The sequence below is a fragment of the Alosa sapidissima genome, chromosome 11 (genome assembly GCF_018492685.1).
Source record: "Alosa sapidissima isolate fAloSap1 chromosome 11, fAloSap1.pri, whole genome shotgun sequence".
Lineage (NCBI taxonomy): Eukaryota > Metazoa > Chordata > Actinopteri > Clupeiformes > Clupeidae > Alosa > Alosa sapidissima.
Window position 1 is genome coordinate 32,456,620 of NC_055967.1, and position 27,566 is coordinate 32,484,185.

The 27,566-nt window shown below is 41.3% G+C and overlaps 1 protein-coding gene across 1 annotated transcript; it reads left to right on the top strand.

Annotated features, from left to right (window-relative positions):
- The first annotated feature begins 2,188 nt into the window (after positions 1 to 2,188).
- Positions 2,189 to 27,539, top strand: LOC121723613 (alpha-N-acetylneuraminide alpha-2,8-sialyltransferase-like). The gene is made up of 5 exons (XM_042109471.1): positions 2,189 to 2,752; positions 5,980 to 6,124; positions 20,491 to 20,600; positions 24,212 to 24,304; positions 25,678 to 27,539. Exons 1-5 carry the CDS (start codon positions 2,574 to 2,576, stop codon positions 26,135 to 26,137), a joined length of 987 nt encoding a protein of 328 aa, XP_041965405.1. The 5' UTR covers positions 2,189 to 2,573; the 3' UTR covers positions 26,138 to 27,539.
- Positions 27,540 to 27,566: the final 27 nt, after the last annotated feature.

Consider the following 27,566-nt stretch of genomic DNA (forward strand, 5'->3'; position numbering starts at 1 on the left):
GCACAATGCAGTCTAAAATACTGCATTCCCTGCATAAGAACTGCAAATATTTTCTCCAAGAGTATACCCAGTATCTTTCCCATTCTAAATATCAGCCTTGTCTCATATTGTGCCTAAACAGTTCAAGCATGCTGTTGTACAGCCTCTGATAAAAAAACCCAGTCTTGATACTTCGGTCCTTTCAAGACCTTTCTATAAGCTCCCATATCTATCAAAGATCCTTGAGAAACTGGTATTTCAGCAACTGCAGTCTTATTTAGACTTGCATGGAATCCTTGAGCCACTTTTCAGCTTTTCACAGCACCGAATCAGCACTACTAAAAGTTTTTAATGACGTTTTTAATGAGTGTATAAAATAGAAAGAATAAGAATAAAATAGGTCTTTGTTCTGTGATAACCACATTGCTATAAACTACATTGTGAGCAGTTTATACTTGCAGTTCCCGTTCAAACATGCTATTCCTGTAGAAAACCCATAGCCTATAGGTAGGCATGCTTTAAAAATAAGATGGTATGGAAAAGCATCATTCCAGCTAAGCATTCAATAATGAACATTGAATATTATATTATAATACATTAGCCTTTAATAAATGTGCAGTGAGCAGAATTTAGGCGTGGGATATTCTTCCTACAGGCAGTAGGGGCGGGCGAGAGAGCCTTCATTCGCCCCGTAATGAGTCATTTAACCATATATAACGACTTACAAAGATGATTAATTAACACGAAAACGTTGCCTGGTGTCCCTTTAATTTGGAACCTTGCAGTTGGAATGTCGTTTGTTTATTCAAAGTCTCAAGTCCAAAATAGCCTGGGCTATTCCAATTGTCAGTTTATTCCACATAATTTTTTCGTCGTTATGAATAGACACTGCATACCCGTGTTTGTTGGCATGTTGTTGCATAATCCGCGGAATCATTTTATGCAAGCAAACTGCATACAGGGGGTTTACAGGGAATAATTGTTGATGTCAGACATGATAATCATCCAAACATCTTGCATTTTGACCTGTGATGATTCAGTGCTGCCAAAACTCCGCTACCCCGTTTCATTTGAAGGAATCTGCTTGCACGCAAGACCGTATGGAACAGTTATTCCACAAAACCATGCTTTACTAAAACCTAGCATAGTATAGCCTACACACATTTGCACTCGTCTATTATTTGAACTCATTGGCAAAGTGAAACTAACTTCTCTGTGGTGTCAGTCAACAACAAAACAGCTATACACAGTTAGTTAGTAAACTTTTTATTTAGTAAACTTTTATGTGCACTACAAGTAACTTACTGTTAGTTAGTGTTACTAATGGTTAATGTACTGCATTTATATTGCTGATTTATATTATGCCAATGGCGTAGGCTGCCATGCAAGGCACCAAGCTGCCCATATGGAGCACTTTTGGGGTTAAGTGTTTTGTCAGGAGGAGTTGAGCTTGAACCAAAAGACAAGGCTGATTTGTGTCCCTGATTCACGAACCAAGAGACATGGCTGATACATGTCCCTGATTCATGAACCAAGAGACAAGGCTGATTCGTGTCCCTTGCGAGGTCCATGTCCCCGGACCCAGAGAAATATTGTTCCATTTTACAAGTGAGATGTCATACACATTTGCCACTATCAAACTTCTCATTGTTTGCTTTTAGCGGCCAGCATTGGTAAACTTCTGGCAATATTTTCCAGTAAACTCATTTGTTTCTCACAAATCACCCACAAGTTTGCTGCAAATCTGCCGCAAACATTTAATTTTTGTAAGGGAGTATAAACATTTGTCATTTACTGAAATAACTATACTGTCACTGTGTTATTATTTGGCTGGAAATACTCGGTACTCAGACCAAGTGGACCAATTAATGTATTTATTTATGTTATTAAGAAAAGCATTTTTAAAAGAAAGAAAAAAGGACAACAAATATATGTAATTTCCACTATTCCCTGCTTTCAATTGTTATTATGGGCTAATTTACTCTCAGAAACAAAAACATCTTGACCTTTGGATGCGAAAGGGAATTATGGAATATAGATGATACATCCAAGGATTGTGTGTGTGTTTGTGAGTGTGTGTGTGTGTGTTTTCTGGCCTGGACTTTGGCGGCTAATCTAATCCCTCTTTTAATCGTGCACACAAGCGCAGTGCGCGCGCGTCACCAGCACCGCGTCGTTCCTCCATACAAAGAGCCGGAGCACAACTCAGAGACCCTGGTGATGTGACGTCAGTGCTCGTCTGCTGTCGGGGAGGACAGCACGGGAATAACGGAACAGATGTGTCCACTCAATTTCGTTTCGTTCAGCTGTATTTCTGCACATAAATCATTTATTGGGGAGCTGTCTGGGTAGGACACATTCTGGAGAGCTAATGTGTGTGTGGGGGCGTAGGTATACGGTAAAACGAATTTAAGTCTGCCTGGATGGATACAGAATCTCTGCAGAGCAGCTGCAAGTGATCCTCCTCACGATCGCATGTCTATGGCGCCTAAAAGAGTGTTGCAGAACTAGCTAACTGGTCTGTCTGGCTGCCTGGTCTGTCACCAAATCAAATGACGGATATCTGCCCGGATCGTGAGTAGCCTACCCGTTATATGAGGATGACGCCTCTCAGGTGCACGCGAAAGTGCCTCTGGCTGGCGATAGTGCTGGTTGTACTCGCGCTGTGCTGGTTTTGGATTCAGAACCGGAGCATTGACTTGAGGAGTCTCATGAGGGAGATCCAGCAGCAGTCTCCGTGGAGGAAAAATGCCACGAACAACGAGGCATTCAGGTATGTAGCCTAACCACTGCTTCAATACAATGTATTGCGATGCCGTGATGAGGAATAAGATACCAGTCAGATAAAACAACCCCGCGTAACGCCCGCAGACGCGCGCTCATTAAAGCATAGCTATGCACGAGTATATTATCCTAAAACCTTATGTTGTATAACAGCAGAAACAGAACGGTCGGGCTGTGGTAGCGTAAATGTGTTCGAAATGGACTATTCATTCATTAGCACAGGCTATTGAGGCCAGCCATTGTCCTTGGGGCTTCACGGAGAACAACCCCCATTTACAACGAGAGGTCGCGCAGCGCCCCTTCAACCACGGCACGTCAAACCAGCCATGCATCCATGTGAAAAAATCTCCGTGTTCAGCCAGCGTCGCTTCTCGGACGTCTTGGGTGTCTGGCAGACAGGTGTACCGTGGTGTGGAATTAAGTTAATAGCTGACATTTACCCTGGACTTTCTTCCAAATAGGCCCACTACCGTACACAGTACACACGCACAACTTGTCCCAGGCTGTCTTGCATATTTTTCCATTCAAAAATAGGTGGTCACGGTTAAAAACAAAAATGCTAATTATTTGCTGATGGAGAATTTGGGCCCCATAACATAAAATATTTTTTTGAAAAATAACCCCTTAAATGACTTCTGGTGAATTTTGTGGAAACTAATTGATAAATTGACTTAAAGGAACCATATGTATAAAATGTATTTCAATTAATCATAAAATGGCCCTGATATGTCACCAGACATTAAGAAATCATGTTCATTTCAAATACTTATATCAATGACAACAGTAGTCCGGCCAGGATATTGTCATTGAAAAAAGCCCTCAACTGATGTTGTGTTTTGTCATGTCATGTTGTGTTTTGGCCTGATGTGCCACCCTCTACCTATCTACTAATCACGAAGTCAGTAGTGTTTCGGCATCCGGGTTGGCAACCTCGAGTCGAGGTGGAGGGGATACATACACCGTTCTACAGTAATTTGAAAGTGATTGCAGTACCAGTTTTGGCCACAATCTTATATGGTTCCTTTAAAATATATTACATGCATTGAAAGCCTAATACTGCCTTTAAAAACCTACACAGTTGTTATATTCAACTAATGATCCCTTCTGATCAACAACGTTACACAGTGTGATATCAAGCTATCTGGGCATGCATTGACAATGTCAGAGACTAGTGTCCATTTTGTACCACCATTTCATGCTCCCTTAAAATAGTATTTGTAGTATTTTCAAAATACTAAAATACAGTATTTTATTTTGATGCATGGCATGGCTAACCTGACTCTCGCCAGATGAATTTCGTTTCGCCTAGCTCCACTCACATGAGTGGATGAGTGGAGCTAGGCGGAACAAAATTCATCTGGCGAGAGTCAGGTTATGGCATGGCTACTGTATTTTGTAGTTTATTTTTGGTACACTTAAAATTATGGTATTTGATAACAACAACAGCAACACATTGCATAACTAGGCATCCAAAGCACTCTGGCCTCTGGCTGTCCACTCTTTCCTTTTCTATGTGCCGTCCTCCTAATATTTTTCAACTTAACATGCAGAGCTAAAAAAATACAATCTGTATTCTTCAATCACGAGCTGAGCTGTCCTCGCAAGTACCTTGGCCCTATCTAGCTATGTTAATCTCCTGTGGCTGGTCAAGGCGAGTGGCAGAGCACAGTAAAAGGCCCTGACAGCACAATACTGTCAGATCAAACAAAGAGTGTGGCTAAAACCCCATACATAGCAGTATAGCATAGTGGTGGAGCGTAGCTGGGCTAGCATGTAATAGCCAGAAAAGTTGTGGGTTCAATTCCCAGCTTCCACCATTGTGCCCTTGAACAAGGCACTTAAAGGAGAATTCCGGTGTGATATTGACCTAAAGTGTGTTGAAACATGATACCGAGTGTGAACGTATGTCTCATAGCCCATTTCGGCTTGTCCCCTGCACTCCAAAATCTGGCGCTAGTTAGCCGATGCTACCAACAGCTTTTTCAATGGTGGTGCTTCGGCATCGGGCTAGCCATGCAAATAAATCACTGTTTTACACCATTTACGAGGCTCAATGTATCTCCACACTTCATTGGTAGACTTCCGAGGGCCCTGACATTTAAAACGAGACATTGAGAACTTTAAAAAAAGCACTGGTAGTTTACTTACAAGACTCTTATCAGTGCAGATCTAATGGTCGTTCTAAATTACGTAGGACAATGGGAAATTCAGCCAAGCAGTGGAATAAGTTTTATTATTATATTTTTATGTTATAATATTATTAAATATTTTTAGGAGGACCACTTTTTTTAGTATGTTGGTCTCAAGGTCAACCCATCCCATAACCACTAATTTGGCACCTAGTTAAAAATGAAAAAAAAAAAAATGTTGTTGTAATTGCAGGTATCTCTGGCTGACAGGGTCAAAACTGCACAACATTGGAGGTGTAGGATCATTCTGACACCCTCTGAATGCATGCCAGGTTTTGTGGAATTCCGTTTATGGGGGCCCATACAATAAATTAATTTATGTGTAAATTTAGTGACTGATTTATTTTTGTGGAGAGAATGTGCAGGACTGAGCGGCAGTCATATTTTGTAGCATATTGTAGTTATTATAATAATAATAAAGGGCTCAGCCTAGGTCCACAGATCGCTCTCCGAGGACCACTTCAGATTCCCAGCAAATGTCTGGTAAACAGTGTGTGTGTGTGTGTGGGGTGGGGGTGTTTATAAGCTCAGGGGCTCATCATGAAGTGACTTCTCATGTCTCATGGTGGGTCTCATGTAGGTGGAAACAGATGCTGATGTCAATTTTCTTCAAAAAGGAAACTAGTGTGTGTTTGTGTATGTGTGTGTTGCCATTCCTATCTGCCGACCTCTCAAAAGTCCCAGAGACTTGGAAGACAATCTCTCCAAGCCAAGTACAATTTGGTGACCTGGTACTCATTGAGGCACGACCCTTACTCTCTGTACTATATAACGGTATACCTCATTCATCTCAGTAGGAGAAACAGTCAACTGCTCACATGCTAAACGGATGTAACTACCACAAAGGACTGTATGTGGCCAGACACAACCATTTCAGTAACAAGTATTTCAGTCTTGTTATGTCTGTGTGTCTCACACACATACACACACATGCATGAGGAACTAATGGCAATGCAGTTTACCAGTATAATAAACAGACTGTAATTTGGTGTGTGTGTGTGTGTGTGTGTGTGCGTGTGTCTAACAGGAGCGAGGTGGAGAAGTGCTGCAAAGTGCAGAACCTATTCGCAGTCACCCAGCAGAACACCCCTCTTAGCACAGTGCTGTGGTACGACGCCGAGTTCCACCACTCACATACTGTTGACCCACATACCTATTCTCTGCTCATGAAGGTAAAACTCTCTCCTTCCCTCTTTCCTGCCCCCCCCCTCTCTCTCTCACACACACACACACACACTTTTGACAATTTCTGGTACATTTTTAGCATTTTTGAGCATTCCAGTCTGGAGAAATCAACCTTATATCAAGTGTGCGTCTGTTATTTATTCTGCTGCTGTTGGCCGGTTGCTACCTACGCTCATCAATACGTCAACGACACGCCTCTTTATGCAGACAGGACTCGATCCACAGATAACCTTTTGCCCTCTTACTTTGCTTAATTTTCTTGTTAGCTCTATACCTATATTCTTGTTACCCGTGAAGCTACGGTCAAAACCGTAGCTGTCCGCAACTGCCATATTCTTCAGCTCACAGACTGCAATCAGCAAAACAAATATAAAACCTGAGATATAAGCAAAATAAAGAGCTGACTTATAGACTGCTGGTTAGTTAAAAACCCTGAGTTAAGTAAAATAAATAGCTGATGGCATGGCCGGATTATCATGACCACAGGCCCTGGGCACAAAATCGGAAAGGGCCCCCTCCCCTCCCCACATGCACACACGCCCGCCCGCACACAGTTGCCTGATGGTACGCACAGTGCGTACGGCCGTACACCTGCAGGCGCGCCTGACTCACTAACCCCAAAGCACAACCAGTAAGTTACAGCAGCTTTGAGAACCACCAATGGGCTGCTAAGAAAGACTGTAGTTTCTAGATGATAGCCTACACACACAAAAAAAAAATTTCTGTCAATTAAACCTCTTATCTAGCCTGGGTGCCATTCTGAACTTAGTCCCGCCCCACGGGAAGTTCGGTCTGGCATTGCTCCATTGTGGGGCAAGTATGCTCGCCCTAAATCGGGCGGACCAATCAAATCAGGCTTTACGATGATGGACAGGTGAGCAACAGCGCCTGGTCTATCACGTCATCTGAGCACGCTTAGATTAGGCTTATGTTTGAAACAAAAACACTGTGGCTAGAAGGATACATGGCTTTTAAGACCCCATATGGAAAATGCATATTATCTAATGAGTTTGTATCACTGAAAACGATTATTTCTGAAAACTTTGGCCAAAGTTGAGATGTGGGAAAACTGGTGGTTTCACTTTCATCAAGGGAAAACAGCGCTGTTGCATTGAAACATGTTCCTTCATTCGTTTGAAATCTCTGATTGACCACCTGTTCGAGGGATTTGCGACAGCCTTTCCCAGCTGTTTAACATGTTTGTAGCATATCACTGTTCAACAGAATTATTTTTAAAAACGGAGGGGATATGGGAGCAGAAGGATGGTTCGTGTGTTTTCTTTCTACACCTCACGGTAAGCTTTTTTGTTGCTCTGATTGGTTAGGTCTATCTAATTGAGTGCAGAGGCATTCCCCCCCTGTATCGGTTGAAACACGCCCCATAATTACGTCCCAATGGAGCAGTATCAGACTCATATTCTGACTAGAATTTGAGTATGACAACGTCAGGCTACCTCTTATCAGTGCAGATCTATTTATGGGTATCCGCATTTATTGTGATGTCCAAGTTCCGTGATAGTGTTTGTTTCACGCATGCAGTGTGTGGTTTGGATGAGCTGCCAGAATTAAAAACAAAAATTGGAGGAGAAACCCCTGAACCACGAATACAATTCCTAGGCTATACTCATGTCGAGATGTCATTTTAGCTAACGTGGTTAGCGGTTTCTCAGACACAATTGAGCAGTTATTCCACACTTCATCAACCCACAAACATGAAATCTACTTCTGTCAAAACTTTTGAGAGCGAGACACTAAATTAAGTTTTGAGTCTAGTGCAATAAGCACAGGCATAATTTAGTGGCTTTACGCACAGAGCAAGCGCATTCTAATGCCTGGTACAATCTAATGCAGGCAAGGCTTACATATGGCACCAGTTTTTACCAGAACCTGTTACTGGATCAACAGGTAAGACAGGAGGTGAGAGGTGTGGTGAGGTGTTGAGATACTGGCAATTATACTGGCAATTTTGGACAGAAATGTTAAGCTGAAGACAGGCAAGCTGCCCGTCTGGCTCATCCAAACCACACACTGCATGTGTGAAACAAACACTATCATGGAACTTGGACATCACAATAAATGAGGATACCCATAAATAATCTGCAGATTCTGCACTGAGAAGAGGTTTAATTGACAGAAATTAATTTTGTATGTGTAGGCTATATCATCTAAAAACTACAGAGTCTTTGATGATTTTATTTTTCTTTTTAGTCAACTTTTGCAGAGGTGGCAATAATTCTGGAGGGTACTGTAGCTGTTCGCTTATTTCCACTGTGCACAAAGTTATTGTAACTGAAAGTAATGATAAAAGGCACAACTCCAGGAGGATTTGTTGTCGCCATGGTCAATGTATTTATTTTATTTGTGAGTGGGCACACATATATCATGCACGTTGCACATTATGTCAAAGGGGACATGCAACTCGTCATACGTTTCCTAAAGTATATGCAGCAATAGAATAAACTAGAAATACATGAATAAATTTAGATCTGAAAAAGGCAATAATTGCATGGTATACAGGTTGTTCACGAGTCTTGAAGCTCGAGTCCGAGTCAAGTCTGTAGTCTTTTGAGTGGAGTCGCGACTTCAAGTCTGAAGTCACTGTTTTTGCGACTTAAGTCCGACTCGAATCCGAGTCTCAGACTCGAGTCCCCATCTCTAACACACACACACACACACACACACATATCTGTTACCCCAGAAATGAAAGGGAGTGTGTTTGTTGTATGGGTGGATCGTTGTAGATATACAGTAACATTAGTCAGCATGTTATGTTGAATATACATGGAAAAATGGTTCTGTATGCGTACATTTGTTACAATTTTCTAGAGGTGACAATAAGTCAAAGTCAAAGTCAAAGTCAAAGTCAAAGTCAGCTTTATTGTCAATTTCTTCACATGTTCCAGACATACAAAGAGATCGAAATTACGTTTCTCACTATCCCACGGTGAAGACAAGACATATTTTTCCAATTTAAGTCCACAGACAAACATAACATTCAAGTAAACAAAAAAGTAAGTAAATAAGTAAATAAGAGGGCACATATGATAATGAAAAAAATAAGAGCAGCAAAATTTGGTTGAAATTGTGCATAGACAGTCAATAAAATACTAGTGCAGAGTCAGGCCAATAAAAGGCTTGGGTAGTTCTGTTTGACCTAAGTAATAAAGAAAGTGGCATAGTGGTGCAAGTTATGTAAGAGCAGCAGAAGTGTTGTGTTTTCAGGACAACAACACCAAGTTGTAAAGTGTACAAGTGTGCAAGTGTGCAAGTGGAGTAGTGCAGGCGGCCATTGTGGGTCCAATGTCCAGGATGTTATGTAGCTGAGGGTGGAGGGGGGAGAGGAGGGAGAGAGTTCAGCATCCTTACAGCTTGGTGTATGAAGCTGTTGGTGAGTCTGGTAGTGCGGGAGCGCAGGCTTCTGTACCTCTTCCCAGAGGGCAGTAGATCAAACAGATTGTGAGCGGGGTGACTTGCATCACTCACAATTTTGGTCGCCTTGCGGGTGAGGTGGGTGGTGTAAATGTCCTTCAGGGAGGGGAGTGAAGCACCAATGATCCTTCCAGCTGTGTTCACTATGCGCTGCAGGGCTTTCCTGTTGTATTCAGTGCAGCTTCCGCCCCACACAGCGATACAGCTGGAGAGGATGCTCTCAATGGTGCCTCGGTAGAATGTGGTCATGATGGCTGGTGGAGCACTTGCTCGCCTGAGTTTCCGCAGGAAGTACAGGCGGCGCTGAGCTCTCTTCGCCAGTGATGCAGTGTTGGTGATAATAAAAGATAAAAGTGGGTGATGTGTTTTTGTTAAAAATATTTATTTCTTTATGATATATTCCTTTTTCTCAGAATGAATTTGCTTCCCTTCAAGCTTCTTCGTTGTTTTTATTGTAAGATGACATTTTTTTATACCTGTTTTAAGTTAACTAATTCTAGAGGGCACTATATCTGCTAAAATGTGTCAAATGGTATTCCCCAGTCTACTTATAGGGTTGTAAATGGGCTTGTAAAATAGCATCTGCATGTTTTTTGATAGACAAAAGTTATATACCTTATGTTAACATCAGAAACAAAGTAAAATACTCTGTTCATCTATTCTATGTCATCTTCAAGGCTAAACTGTTCTCAGATGCTTTCTGGTAATGGATAAAATACACTTCATTTAAATCAGAAGAGTATTCTACTTAATTGACTTTTAAATGTATTTTATTATAAAGTATTTTATAACTATATTTTATTTTGTCATTTTATGCTTTTATTTACTATTGTTTACTATTTTTTGCTCCTGTTATATGCAGCATATAACAATTAAATAATTCAAGCGACTTGAATTTCCCCTGGGGATCAATAAAGTATCTATCTATCTATCTATCTCTAGCACATTGAATTGCCTCGGTGTATGAAATGTTCTATTTAAATAATCTTGCCTTGTCCTTCCTCCAGGACTAGTACTCCTCAACAACTAGGAAACAGGCAGGGAATTACTATAGACCCTTTCAACAATAACAACAAAAACAATGCTTGAACGTTCTATTTGGGCCCCAATCTACTTCCTCTGCATTAAGATAACATATGGAATGTTAAAAAGGAAGTCTTGTGGGGCCAACTATGATGCTGATAATGGAACTCTCTTGAAAGGGTCCATAAATTCCAGACACCCTAGACACAACCTTTCTCAGCTCCTCTCCTCTGGCAGGTGCTACATAACCTCTCATACCAGAGCAACACGACCCAGAAGCAGCTTCTTTCCAATTGCGCTTAAACAACTACGTTGTAACACCTGAGAAACACAACCACTTAGTGATTTTTGGTTAGGCTCCTGCCCTGTCCTTTGACACTGACGACATCACTTGGAAGCGACTTGCTTCCAACCACCAAACTTTTTGCGAATGAGAATTCAAACTATTCTTTCGAGAGATACCAAATCCAAGAAACATGGTTCTAAATACAAAGGTTGTGATGGAAGTTAGCCAACTACGCGTTCTAGAAACACAACCCAGGTTGCCTCAGTCACCCGGTCGTGCCGTTTTGCACTTTACAACATACGAAAAATCAGGCCTTACCTGACTTAATATGCTCCATGTACAGGCCATGACTACGGTAACGGCCTCCTGACAGGTCTCCCAGTCTGCACAGCGAAACCCCTTGAGACGATCCAGAACGCAGTGGCTTGTCTGGTCTTAAACCAACCCAAAAGGGTACGTTACCCCGTTGCTCACTGAGCTACACTGGCTACCTATATATGAATTTCCCCTTGGGGATCAATAAAATCTATCTATCTATCTATCAAATCACTAACACTTGCCTACAAAGTAGTCTCCGGTTGCCACTTACATGAATGCCCTCATACAGGCATATGCTACCTCTCGACCGTTGCGCTCCTCAGATGAACGACGTCTGGCTCTGGTGTACGCTCAGGGCAATCCAAACGTTTCTCATCTGTTGCTCCCCATTGGTGGAATGCACCACCAGTTTCTACTAGAGCAGGAGCACCCTTCTCCAGCTTCAAAAAACTCTTGAAGACCCAGTTCTTCAGAGAGTATCTGTTTTCGTAGCACTACCTACAACTACTATCGGTACCTACTGTAGTGACTGTCTTAACACAAATCAGACACTCGGCAGGGTGAGGGCTAGATCCTGTTTTTGACGCTCTATAGGCCTGTCCACTTCGAATAAAGTTTAAGTCCACAACGTTTAGAATCCACTTTTTAATTTAATAGCGAATGTAGGTTACACAGTTCAGAGTATATGCAAACGTGAGGGCTAATCTAGCTGTGGCGTGCCAGCGGTAAAAACCGTGCGATCTTCCCGCCACCCTAGCATCATTACCCACCCGCTACACCTGTGAATTAATTACCTGGCGCGCCTGTGCCACTGTGACCTATGACCTAGCTACTGTAACACAAGCACACTGCCCTCTAGTGTAGACCACCACCACAACATCAACAATAGCTAATGGCTCCCACACCTACAACTAGACTTTTCTAGCACTTACCACCTGACTAGAACTGACACTTCACTGACAACGCAGACACGGTAACAAACATTAGTATATGCAAACAAACAGCCACACGCGACCACACACAAACATCCATTCACGCGAACACAAACACTGAAACTCGCACCTGTTTTCCCCGACCGCGGCAATAAGTATAAGTATATATACTTTTTTGATCCCGTGAGGGAAATTTGGTCTCTGCATTTAACCCAATCGGTGAATTAGTGAAACACAAACAGCACACAGTGTACACACAGTGAGGTGAAGCACACACTAATCCCGGTGCAGTGAGCTGCCTGCATCAACAGCGGCGCTCGGGGAGCAGTGAGGGGTTAGGTGCCTTGCTCAAGGGCACTTCAGCTGTGCCTACTGGTCGGAGTTCGAACCGGCAACCCTCCAGTTACAGGTCCGAAGTGCTAACCAGTAGGCCACAGCTGTAGCCTAGAAATCTAGACGCGCCCCTAGCGGCAAATTACATTTGCTGCCAGGGCTAGTCTAGCAACTCTCCGTTGGCTTGTGAGCTCCAGAAATCGAAACTTAATCAGGCCAATGAAATCGTGTATAGAGTCGTTAGGTGGACTTAACATAATGATTGATTGGCAGAGTTGCAACGGTTTGGCTTGAATTCCCTGCTACTTGAAAACAAATAAGATGGATGTTGCTGCTGGCGAACAGTGTGACACGAGTTAAGCTTTTATTAAGTTGGCAAACGTTTGAACTAGCCAACTAGCTCCGCTGGTTGGAAACGCATGGGACTCATAGCGCTGCCGCTGTCCTATTGCGTGCAGAGGGAATTTAAAAGACAACTGATTATCCCGTCCCTCGGACTGAGCATTGCGAACGGTGAGTGCCCAGACCCTACATTTTAATGTGGGTCTGGCTCGTCAGGCTACCACGGCTGCCCACTAGGGGAGATCGGGGCTGGTTGGAACAGGGGCAGGTTGAAACACTGTTAATATCCAGGATACTAGAGGGAGCTGCAACAAAATTCCAACACTAAACTGACGGCCTTATTGAGTAGCGTAAACTCACGTATGTAACTGGTCTCCAGGTAATTAACCCTTTAGGTGAGAACAACTTTTTAATTTTGTAGTGTCAAAACTTAGAATATGCACCTCCCACTAAATACATCCTAGAAGGGTAATAGTTAGGGATATAAAAAAAATATTGATTATAATTGATTGCTAGGGGACTCATCTATAATTTAAAATGAAGTTTGAAAACCTGAGGTGACTGATATTAGCAGGCTAACAGCATTTGTGCAAAAAAGTTTGACCTAATGTGGGCGGGGCAGGTTGGCACACTGATTTTGGGGTTGGTTGGCACATACATTCCCTATGGCTATTTTGTGACAAATCTATAAACTTTGTATTTTATGCATAAAAACATCATCAATCTTTATTTTAACATTGTTATTGTAATTACTGAACATAGTTTTACATTTGGAAGCATTTCAGACATTTTTAAACATTTGAAGTAAAACAAAATCGGTAGGGACCAAATTGGTCTTGACGGTGGGCCCTACTGAAGAAAAACACACAGGAAAGACATCAGCAAAGCCCTAGAGGCAGTGATATAGATGAGCACTTCAAACAAAACCAAAAGGAGTACTGCAAAGGACTATAACATAGGTGTTCCAACCAACCCCGTGCATGGGGCAGGTTGGCACACATGCACAACACCACTTTAATCATAAATAACTCAAAACAAGGGATCATTTGTTGACATTGAATGTATACATTTTGTATCTGAGATCCCAAGCTTTCAGTTAATCACAATTTGACCATTTCAACGCATTGTAAGACAGAGAAATATAACCGAGAGTGAAAAGTGTTCCAACCAGCCCCGGTCTCCCCTACTAACAAGATTATAGGGCAGAGCAGGAACACACGTTGCCCACACGTCTGGGCTATAAATGGCACTAGACTTAAAGGGGAACTATGCAGTTTCTTTTTCAGTTTCAGTTTCTGCGGAATCGTCCCGTATTTGAAAAAAATGTGTTCCGCATTGAACTGATATGGAATGTGTTTTGTTCCGTATTATTGAGAATCAACTCAGTGCAAATCCATGACAGATCAGTATAATAAGTTAGACTATGAATGAAGAATGCACGATTCGTATGAGATAAATGGAAACCTTGCTGATGTAATTTATCCCTCTCGGTTTGTCTGTCATCACTATCCTAACAGAGAATGCACTTTTTGTTTGAGCCACTGCGAGTCACGTAGGCCTATATTACGCTGATAGTAGCGTGAGATGACATGTCTTGCTCAGTTTTAAAGTGCATCTGTGCAAGACTAGCCTACTAGTTCAGAGCTGTGCTTCTGGAGCTGTTTGTGATGTTCGAAAGATATTTTTCTGTGATATCTGCCAGTTCAGTTTTATACATTTCAGAGTTGTTTGGTTTAGAACAGGGATGTCAAAGTCAAATACATTAGAGGGCCAAAAAAACAAAAAGCCGAGGGCCCGACTGGTTCAATGTTTATTAAAACATATTAAAATGACTGCACGTAACCTATTGAACCAAGACGTGTACTGTATTTTATTTAATGATTAAATGAATAATGACTGTGACTGAAGTGCGGGCAAAGTTTGCACAAAAATGTACGATTTTTCCCATCCTCACCGACCTTGTCATAAAACTTGTTTAAATGATCATACGATGCCTCCTTGCTGCTTTGTCGTCTACATCAGCCTTTCTCAAACTTCTTTGACCTGAGGCCCAGTCAAGGCATACTTTGGGGTCATAAGGCCCATCTACATGAACCCACCCCCTCCTCCCACCCTCCATCAAATTATCATAATGATATCACAATTATTATTATTTTTATACTATATTGCTATACATGCACTTCAAAACAGTCAATGTTTAAAGTGCTAAGATTGTTCACAAAAGTTTGTGAAACCATGCACATCAGAGTACTGCTTTACTAATGTAAAATATAATTAGGCCTACAATAGTTTCATTGTTTTTGCATTGTTGCATGATGCTTGCATGAGAAATACTTCTCAAAACAACAGCAGTTATATGGGTGCCGTTGTTTTGGGATGTTTCCCTCATGCAAGCATCATACACTGATAGAATATTTATATGCTAATTACATTTCATTTGAATGCCTGAATGTAAGGATTCAGGAAACACAATACCAGCTTTTGTGAATGGTAAATGGCGGATCAGATCATGCGTAAATCACTGATCTGGAGATCTTTAACTATCTTTAACTAAGACTAATTAATAGCTTTTGGCTGACTTTAATACTTAATGCCAAACAGTGTTTTATATAGTCTGTGCTCTGTTTTTTATGGAAGTTGCATAAATCCACGTCGTTCTATTAAATGTCGTTTCATAATTAAATAGCCTTCCAATAGGCTACCAACGTGCACACGCATGCATTGAATAAACGCCCACACCACGACTTAATTCTATGCCTCTATGTTTGATGACACCAAACAAGTATTTCCTACTAATTGAGAAATGTTTGTTTTCTTTTTCTGTCCGCGGCTCCTTGATCAATTGCGCAGCAAATTATCAGACGATGGCCCGGGAATAATTTCTCTGCAGACCATTGTCCACATTGCGGATCGCGGCCCATAGTTTGACAAATGGTGACCTGCATGCTGCCATATTAAGGCCTTTTTACGGTGTGTTTTAGCCGGGTTTTCGCGTGGAAGGCTCTGTAGAAACCTGACACCCCATTCAACGAAGTTAAACTGAAAGAGCGTGCCGTTCACAGACACCAGAATGAACGAGTTCACAGTAACGTTCATCAGGCAGTAGTAGGCTAATACAGTACGTTCAGTTCACGTTCGCTCAAAATGTGAACGAGTTCATGAACTTTCGTTCAATGAACGTGTTCAGGCACAACACTGGGGAGGGGGGTAGCTGAAAGTTGACATCTGCCCTGACTGAATACTGATGAATAATGAAGCCGAGGCCCACTTGCGGCGCCGCAGTGAGTTCGTGAGCCACCGTTGCATGGTGGGAAATGGAGTATTGGTGCGTGCAAAACAGCAGCCGGCGGCTCTGGCCTGCGGGCCGGTTCTAATACTAGTCATGGAGTCAATGGAGTATACACGGGTTTCCCGTTTACCAACAAAACTAGATGCGCGCGCAGCCGTGAGGCAGAAGACGCTTGGTGGCCGTCCACAACGTTATAAACTTAACCTAAATAGTCAGCTGCTGTAAGCTACAATCAGATTTTTTTGTATACCCCTGTTGTCTCAATGATAATAACATATCATTTCAGACTATATTTCAAAGTTTGACGTTCATTTGCATTATTAATATAACATCGTATTTTGTCATTTTTGGCAAAGACATGCATTCCGTTAGGGATATTGAACATATTTAACATTCTCTAACCATCGTGATTTCGAATTGGTGTAGTTTTCAGCACAAAAACTCATTTTATTCTTTTGCTCTTTTGCATTGCTCTATGCTGTTCTATGGTGCTTTCTGCCTCTTGGTTGCGCAAGCATGTTTTCGTGACGTTGCATAGAAATCCATGTATTGGTGCGTGCAAAACAGCAGCCGGCGGATTCGGCCCGCGGGCCTTAACTTTGACATGTCTGGTTTAGAATTTAGGCTACAAACAGTTATTTCTTTATGAAGTTTTTTTTGCAATGAAATGATTCTTGTTTTGCACCAAATAGAAAGAGTGGATAGTAGGCTACATTAATTCAATACGGAGCCCTAGAGGCGTCATTGCAAGAATTTATTTTGTGTATCGTGAGAATATGTGCTCATTTGACCAAATTGTGCACTCGTTTTACTCAATTATTATCTCATTACTAGATTGTGCATAGAATGTAGTATATTATGCATCATTTTAGTAAATAGTGCACTCATTTTAGTGCAGGGGTCTCAAACTCAAATGAGCTGGGGGCCAATTCTGCCAACGTCATCTGATTGGAGGGCCGGCTATTTCTGAAAATGCAATGTTCTTTTTTTCAAATACCACACAAAACTGCAAACAGAAAGTGCAAGTGTTTTTATCTAGTTTTAGACACCTGTGCTAGCAACCTTAGCTTATAAATAAAATAATGATAAAATAAATATTAATACAAATTATAAAATAAATGAAAAACATAAAAAACAGGTATGTGTGTGTGTTTCTCACCAAATAAAAATATTTCCTCTCATAACTTTTTTAAACTGGCAAACTAGGCATCAGGGTTAAGAAAGCAACACCATTGGATTTTTATATCAAAATTTAAAAGGCCATGGCTTGAAAGTGGTCAGAGATAAAGTTATACTGTAAATGTAAAAATCTTTGAGTAAAACAAAAGTTTATGAAGGGGGTAAATTTACCCATCTAATTTGTCACTGGATGGCAAGCACCTCAAATTATGCACCTTTCAGTAAATACTGGATGAACATATGTAAGCAGGTTTACTTTCCTTTTTTCATATTACCCACATAACAAATTAACAGAAAAACACCTAAGATGTATACCAACACCTAAGATGTTGTGGTTTAGTAATAGATTACTACAATATAGGCCTACAATAAAGTATTCTGGTCAAACAGTTCCTATCGCGGGTAATCTGCAGTACCCAGAAGTTCGCATCATATTGCGGGTGACTTTGTAGTTCTTAGAGCCCTATTTCTACTAGCCCTGCTGTCTGTACCACATCCATTACGGACACTATCATCACGATTACCACTGCAACCTCGAAGCTATGTTGGGCAGAGGGTCGAAACAAGCATGGTACTGTATGCTTAGTGGACACCAGACATGTGGACTCGAGTCACATGACTTGGACTCGAGTCAGACTCGAGTCATGATTTTAATGACTTCAGACTTGACTTGATAAAATTCGGCATGACTTGCGACTCGACTTGGACTTGAATACTATTCACTTGAGACTTGACTCGGACTTTGCCTCTTTGACTTGTGATGACTTGACATGTCTCGAATCAAAAACTAAATTTCCTGATCGTGGACCAGTCACCCCACAGACGCTTTCCCGCGACTAAAAAAAAAAAAAAAAAAATAGCGGAGACAAGCGGCCAGAGCACAGTACAGTACTGCCGCTACCCCCCACACGCGTTACGCACTGTGTGTAGGGCACCAAGAGACAGAGGAAGGACCAACATTTAGCCAATCACTAGTAGCTTTACTGCAAACTGATTTGCACTCTTGTTAGAGAACGTTTAATGTCAAAAAGCACCAACAGCATGTTACATAAAGTTGATACTTTTCGAGTCCTCTCCATTAAGATCCAACTTGAACTTATGCTAGCCTACTGCATTTAATTGAGAACGCATCCAAGCACGCACGAGAGGGAGAGAAAATGAGTAGGTTCCAGCTGGCTTGTCATTGTTGATGATGATTGATATCTTCTTTTAAATATAAGAAACATATAAAAGGAAATCGTGAAGGCAACAAATACGAGATTAGAGGAGATTGTGAATTATCCGGTTCTCACTAGCCTACTGTACTGTTATAAACTATGAGATCCAGGTCACTATGACATAGCTGCACTCACTGTGATTTGGAAAGTGGACAAGAATATTATGAAGAGTTGTCTTTGCCTTGTGTAATGGAACTGGTCTTAATAGTCTTGAAGTATTCAATAATTTATTTACATGAAGCACATGATATGCCGATTGAAATACATTTCACTCAGCTACTGTAGCTAGGTGGCTACTGGCTACCAGGCTCATAATTCACTTTTAATTGCAAACAGAAAATGTCAAGCAAGCATCATGTCATACATGCTTCTCTTTCCAAGGGAATGAAAGCTGTTTGTGCCAACTTAATATCATGCTTATCGTTGTTAATATTGTGCTATACATGTGGCACAAACAATGTTTGAGTTTGTGGACTAGCCATAGGCTATATTTGAACGGAGCTGGTAAAAAAAGGATCATTATGAGAACGTGTGACACAATGGGCTTAAAGTGACAGTGCACCATTTACAAATGAGATAAACAGCATCAAATGTGTAGTATTTCTTAAGAAATGAATACTTTAAAACAAAATTACTGTCATTATTATCTTTTAAATAATATAAAAATGTTGACCTTGGCTTCCCTTATGAGTCGCCACTGCCAGACAGCCTAATAAATTGTTTGCAGGCAAATCTGTGGCCTAGCGCAGTGAACTGCCATCAGTCAAATTATTACTCATCCTTACAGTGGGCTCCGCAATTTGGAAAAACAATATATATATTTGCAGCTGTGCTGAGTGTTATGTAGCTATCCGTTTACAGATTACACAGGTATGCGCATGCATATGTCGTAAAAGATTACAAGACAGAAACATTGAACATATTTTAATCTGTATTTATAAACAAAAAATACTGTGGATTAGATGGAAGTGCTAAAATTATGATCGATAGTCTAATAATGGCATTATTAAGTGAAGAGTACCTGATGACTTGTTCAGGACTTGAAAAAGATTGGGACTTGGACTTGGACTCGACTTGGCTTTGATGTGACTTGGACTTGGACTCGACTTGCCCTTTTCTGTATTTACTTGGGACTTGACTTGGACTTGACTGCTAAGACTTGGGACTTACTTGTGACTTGCCAAACAGTGACTTGGTCCCACCTCTGGTGGACACCGTTGTATACACGCACCTCCATTCACAGACGCACCGTGACTATCACTGTCATAGACGATCGATCATAATCTCCAAAAGGATATTCTCCTTCAGAATTAGAATAGGTGAATAACATAGCTTACCTAAGACTTCATCGCACGTGATTTGGTGTAGGACTATTTCTGCTTCAATTTCTGCAACACTATGGCCTGCATCACTTCCGCGTCATTACATATGCACGTCTTTGTGTTTCTCGCGTGTAATACAAGTATTTCCTGAAAACTTTGCGCAGCGATTTTGGGTTTGAATCAAGCTATGGATGTCTTGCACATAGTGGAGCAGAGTAGGCCTACAAATGAGATTTGTCACCGTACCTGGATCTATCGTCTATTTTAATCAGTATCGTTGTTTGTCGCAATTAATAGCCTCAAGGGCCGGATTACATTATTATTTTGTCATACGTCGCGGGCCGGAATTGGGCAGGACGCGGGCCGGATTTGGCCCGCGGGCCGGGTGTTTGAGACCCCTGTTTTAGTGCGTTCATTTGACACAATTTAGTTTTTATTTACACATACACGGTAAGCCAGTGTACTGAAGTGTAACCCCCCCCCCAGTGGAGCCTCTCTCACACACACACACACAACCCCCCTCCCCCTTATTTTCATATCAGAAAGTTGGCAACCCTACGGCAGACTGATCGAGCAAGGAGTGTACTCTGAAGCTGTAGGGGAGCTCTGCAGGGAAAAACTTAAGCTTAAACTGCATAGGGACCCTTTAAAAGTGTTTGTGTTTGTTTTCTGTGTGTGTGTAGGAGTCTCCGCTTCCAAATCGTCTGAGCTCCTGTGCAGTGGTTGGAAATGGGGGCATTCTGAAGAACAGTGGCTGTGGCCACAAGATTGACCGAGCCCAGTTCATTATCAGGTATACAAGACAACATACAATAACACATTTATGCACTCAAGTAGGAACAATCTTTCACACACACACACACACACGCACTCACAAAAAAATGGACCAGGTTTACTACTAGTCAGTGGGTTATGTAAGGGATAATGGATGACACTAGTGTTAATTTCGTCAGACAAGACGAGAGGAAATATGTTCGTCAACGACCTTTTTTTTCATGACTAAGACGAGACGATGACGAGACAGCTCTAATGTACTGTAACACTGACTAAGACTATCTTAATATCCATTATTGTTGACGAAAAAAGACAAGACTAAAATGTTTTGCATGAAATAAAAACTAAGATAAAATCTCTTTCATTTTCGTCTACAAAATGAGAAGACAGAATATCTAGCTGTTACGTTTTCAAAATATTCTGAATGAGTTCACGCGCAACAGCTTTCCTGTAGGCTAGTCTACGTGCTGTTGCTGCAACCCTGTGGCTGCAACACAAAACTACATGGAACAAGAACACCGGGTATTTTTGCCCGAGTTAGCAAGCTAACTACCTAAGCTTTATGCCACAATGCTAGATAGCCTACCTAGTAATCAGAAATAATTTGTTATAAAAAAAAAGACTAAAATGTTTTGACTAAAACTGACTAAGACTAAGATACCTTTAGTTTTCTTTTGACTAAAACTAGACTAAAATAACGAGACTTTTAGTCGACTAAAACTTGACTAACAAAAATTATATTTGAATGACTAAATATGACAAAGACTAAAAAGCACATTTCGTCACAAGACTAAGACTACGACTAAATTAAAAATAGGTGACAAAATTAACACTAGATGACACGGCGTTCGGTTCACAGAGAAAAATGCACGCTCGAGGTGGTAAAATGGCCCCGACACGCCAGCAGAACCTCGTAAATGCATTTCTTTCTGTGAACTGAACGTCGTGGAGTCCATTATCCCGCTTATACCACTGTTGCCACTTGCGTTGTGTTCATTTGCTGTTATAATTTAAATGTTTTAATTGCTAAAACTGTCTGTAGAACTATTTCTTTCCGCCACATATCAACTCATTTCTCAACCTGCAGGACAAACTGCCGTTACTAGTTCTAAATTGATTGTTGCTATGGCCAAAGACCAGCCGTTAGTTCCATCTCTATCATTGTCAAGCGGGCATATCCTAGGATTCTGATAAATCTTTACTTTGAAAAAGTGCTATTTTACTTTACCTACTGCCATGTAACTAGCTAAAAGCCACCTCCATCATATACTACAATGTTGGTATGTTCTGAATGTCGCTATTTTACAGCTCTGACGTGACAGTTCATTTAAACTTCACAACGAGTTTGGGGGATTAATATACAAGAGTGACACGGCCAAAGAAATGGAGCTACTTCATAGGTGTGCAAATAACCTATGGTTATTACATGTTCTAAAGAACGTATAACAATGGGAAATCCAAGCAAGCAGTGGTATAAAGTATATTTCCCTTTTCAGATGCGCACACACATACAATCACGCACACAAATACACTCTGTCTCTCTCTTTTACACACACACACACACACACACACACCTACTTGGATCCATGCAAATGATGATACAGATGGGGCCTTAATTTGAATAATGGTACTGTATATCACCATCTGATTTCACTCTTTGGTCATTATTTAACCGAGGGCCTCCTGAGTGTGTGTGTGTGTGTGTGTGCGTATGCTTGTGGTTTAGTGGGTCAAGGAAGTCAGTGTCAGGACCTAAAAAGTAGAGATTATGAACGCATACTGGTCTGAAGTTATAATAATAATATAGTAATAATTGTTTTATTGGTAGCGAACAACGTGTTTCGCTGTTTGGCTTCCTCAGGTTCGCTCAGTATAAGGACCTGTTCGTACAAACCTGTCATGGTTCCCACTCTAAAATTCTATGACTTTTCCCTGATTTTCCCTGACAAAAAAAAACTGTACTCCTGTATGATGAATGGTAGGCCTAGACTGAAATCACTTCACCGACCAAAGCTTTCAGAGCAGCCAAATAGCGTTCTAGAATAGTTTACTTTTTTGAGCTGGAAATAATATTCCCCGACTTTGCCCCTAAAATGATAAAAATCCCTGACATTTCATGTCTGGTATAGACTTTCCAGCCCATCGGTGGTTGTCAAAGCTGCTGTACTGGGGCGCGTTTCCCAAAACCATAGTTGCTAATTAAGTTAGCAACTTTGTTGGTTGCAAAGCAATTTCCCATAACAGGTTAGAAACTATGATTTTGGGAAACGCACCCCTGGTTATGTTTTCAGGTAAAGGTTAGTCTAGGCGAGGCCGAGGTGAATGGCACTCCCATCCCGTCCCGTCTTACCTGTTGATCCAGCATAGATTTATTCACCTTTAGCTTCACCTCTGTTTGAAAAGTGTCTCATATTCATAGCCTTATAAAATTGTAAGCTATACCAGACACTAACAAACACTAATGTGCTCGCTCTATGCTTAAAGCCACTTTAAATTATGCGTGTGCTTACTGCGCCACACTCAAAACTTAATTTAGTGTCTCTAGTCCTCTCAAAAGTTTAGACAGAAGTAGCCTTGATTTCATGTTCGTGGGTTGTTGGAAGTGTGAAGTGTCAATTGAGTTTGAGAAACCGCTAAGTAACCATGTTAGCTAAAATGACATCTCGACATGACAAGTAGTCTGGATGTCATGTAATGTTCAATGCAGAGTGTAGAGACTCCTATGCCAGTGCTACCTCAACCCCGCAAAAACATCTGTCGGTTCCGATGCTGGCATGCTGCAAGACAGACTATGGATGACACTACAACATTAGGCTATCCTGGAGATGTGATGTGTTCATAATAAAAATGCTCAGGCCATTACTCCTCATAACTTTTGGGAAGGATTCCCAAACCTACAGTAGGCCTACCCACCGCCCGTGGCAGGAATATAATTGCTTAATATGATATAAACCCCATATAATTAATAGAAAATACAAACATGGTAAAAAGCAATACAATATTAACTATACAAATTCTTATTAAAGGTGCTCTAAGCGATGCTGGGTAACGTCACTTCTGTTGACTTTCAAACAAAACAGAGAGCTAGCTCGCTACTTCCTCCCCCTCCCTCCCATCCAATTGATTTGCTCTCCTGTGATTTGATGGAAAAGTTTGTTATGTTTTTATGGGCTAGGTTAGCCCAGGTTGTTTTTGTTGCCGTTTTTGGAGCCTGGGCTGTCCACAGAGAACACGTTTTTATACAGTGTATTCAGGACACAGACAGCTAGCGATTGGTTAGGGGACCTTTGCAGTAAGTGACATAAAATGTTTTAGCCTAAAAAACGTGTGGCATCGCTTAGAACACCTTTAATAATTAAATACTAAAAATTTGGTCTCAAATGCTCAATAAAGAAAAAGAAGTTTGTGTGTAGGCCAATAAAGCCAGTAAAACATCATCAAGTGATTGGTATTGTACATGTGGCAACAAAAAGCATTCGAAAAAGTGCAAAAAATAAAAACACAAGAAAGCCAGTCTCAGTACTCAATTTGCTAATAGCTCCATTTTGTAAAGAGTGTCTTGTTTGCACTTGTTTGGTGTTATTAAATATAATGCATTTTCTCCTTGTGTGTCTGTGTCTACATGTATAGATGCAATCTTCCTCCTCTGACCAGAGAATATGCTGAGCATATCGGAAAGAGGACTCACTTAGTGACAGCAAACCCAAGCATCATAGAACACAGGTACACACACACACACACACACATGCACTCACTAAAAATGGACCAGGTTTACTACTAGTCAGTGGGTTATACTGTATTATTACACGGCTCTTAATAATGCTCTATTCACTTGAATGGGTGTTCCCAACGTTCGGTGGTCTGCTAATTCTCAATAACAGACCGTTGCTAATTATAACAGACCGCAATTCTTTCACAATTCTTTCATATCACTACGCAAGGATTGGAACTTCATTCAAAGGTGAAAGCAGACGGTTGATCAGCTGTGTTCTAAAGAATGTTTGATTCAAGTTCAGAGTGTGTTGTTGCAAACTATTTGTTTCTCAGCAAAAGCCATGATGAAACGGTAACAAATAGGCTATAGCCTAGGCTATGTAGGCTAAAGAGTCATATCGTGTGGAGTTTATTGTGTCGTTTTGGTAAGTAGCCGTATAATAAGCGGGATAATGTATACAACGCCGGTCATTATCGGGAAATAGGTCCCTTCAGGGCGGAACAAGACCCCTACGCTGCGCGTCAGGGTTCGGTTCGCCCTGTCGGGACCTTTCTCCCGATAATGACCGGCGTTCTATACATTATCCCTTACTTAAAGTATATTGCTCTTTTCAGATGCTGCAATGGCATCCATGCAGTGGTGGACATTACTTGTATACATTTACTCAATTACTGTACTTAAGTCGCTTTTTCATGTATCTGTACTTTACTTGAGTATTTTGATTTTGTTAAACTTTTTACTTTTACTCCAGTACATTTCTAGGCCAAATATCTTACTTTTTACTACACTACATTTTATTGTTATATCCACTATTTACTGTACCTTGACAACTTTTTACAATATTGATGTTACCATAACTAGCCTCATGACGCCATCGAACAAATGATGATAGACAATGAAAGACAATGACAGATAGAAATAGGCCTACAATGATAGACAATCTGACACTATCTAACTATCTCCTTCAAATAACTATCGCTAACACAAAATGGAACGTCTTGATTTGGTCTGAAAGTGTAAAGCCTTCAACCAAGCAAAAAGCGGTTACTTTGAAGTATCTTAGATAATATCACACAAGTTTGTTTTTAGTTCTTTCTACATACAACAATTCTCAGTTGATTTTGTCCTTGAATAAAGGAGGAAGGCTCAATGAATGCCTATGTCTGTGCCAAATTATTTCAACAATAGTAAATGCAACTGTCAAAACAAAACTAAATCAAAACCACAGTCCTTTCTCACAAATTGCAAACCACACACACACACATATTTGTACAGACCCTCATATCCCATATGAGTTTTCTTAGAAGAGTTTTTTTCACACTCTTTTAAAGATTCATAAAAATCGGTCTTTGTGTGTGTATGTGTGTGCGTGTGCTCTAAGATTTGGAGGTCTGCAGTGGTCCCGGCGGCCGTTCCTGGACAGCGTGCGCGTGTACGACCGGAGCTTCATCTACATGCCGGCATTCTCTTCAAGTATCGGCACAGAGCCGTCCTTCAGAGCTGCCCACACCCTCGCTGATGCCTCAGCCAATCAGACGCTCCTGTTCGCTCACCCAGAGTTCCTGCGGCGCGTCAGTGCCTTCTGGGCCACCCGGGGCGTTGGTGCTCAGCGTCTCTCCACTGGCATCTTCATGCTGACTCTCGCCTCCTCCCTCTGCGACCACGTGGACGTCTACGGCTTCTGGCCTTTTCCGCATGGACTGGACGGCAAGCCACTCTCCCATCATTACTATGACGATGAACCCCCCAACAGTTACCATGCAATGCCGCAGGAGTTTCTGCAGCTGTGGCAGTTGCATAAGAACGGAGTCATACGCCTGCAGCTGGGGAGTTGTGTATAGCGCAGGACACTATCGCTACTCTATAGCGCCACCTGAAAGGTGAACAATGATAATGTGATTGACCCTGGACCTTTTTTATTCCTTGATCTGATTTTCCTGAAAGGGGAAGGTATACAGCAATACTGTGAAAAGATTGTTGATGTTTGAACTCAACATCCAAACAAATTTTCAATCAAGACGCAACCACACGCAACACTGAAAAAAATGATCCTGTGCAAGAGCTGCCTGCCTTGGAACGGTGATTATACGCTACCTGTGCTTGTTTAGCTGGGACTGTGCTTTGTGTGCAGGTGCACCCGTTTTAGCTTCCTATTTACATGGCCAGGGTATGTAAATAACTGCATGGAAATACCAGATCTTTTTTTTTTTAAATTGAAGACACAGTATAGACAGCTAGTGTGACAATCTGTGAGGATTTTATTTGCTACATGTGACAAAAAGTGTATTGGTGGTTTATAATTGTTACATCCCATTCTATGCTCTGACCAGCACTGGGAGTGCCATTAATGGGGAAAATACCAGTGAGTGGTGACATGGATGCCTTGACTTGTGCTTGCTCAGGAATTTCTCAGCTGCCACTGACTCATGACTGATTCCCTGCAGAAACATGCAACGTTGCTCAACACCCCAAGACACATGACAGACAGAACTCACGACTTGCATTGCTATGATTGCTTCCTTCCTGTTCACCCCGTGTCACCGAACTACCAGGGCTCAAATTATCACATCCTTCCTGTGCTGGTACATTCCAACTTATAATGCAGTATGCTCAGCAGAATTACCCACCCCAATAGCCGCCCGGATCTTTGTAATGACCATCCTTGTAATGTCTACATTTCTTTAAAGTGTAGCCAGTTGGACAACAACAACCCGTGTAGACATTTAACAGCTAAAGTGAGTCTAATTACTGGAAATTTACCCACAGACCGGTCTGCTGAAGTGCCTCTGATGTCTGATATTTGAAAAAACAGCATTTACACATTTAAGGAAATTAAATGACTTTTTATGTTCAGTAAAACAAGAGCAGAGAGATTAAGAAGTTGGGCGCTCATGTAGAATGGGATGAAGAGTATGTTAGGGAGACATAACTGTGCTGTGGCTGGACTGGTCTGCTGGAACCTGGACCTCGTCAATACTAATCTGTTGGGAAGATGGAGTTAGAAGAATGATGAAGTGTTTGTGTGTTTGTTTTGCTTTGTCCGCTAAATTGAAGAGATATACTGTTCCAGAAAAAGGGGAAAAAACACAGGATGAATAACAGACTCATGGGAAACATAAGCTGACGAGCTGACTACAATCTATCTGTGTGGATCTCCAGAGAAACAGGAAACAGCTCTGCTGATGTATTAGTCATGAAATGGAGTCGGGGAGGCATGAAATAATAAAGGCGTCAATCAACTCATTATGGCCAAATCCATCTCAGTGTGGT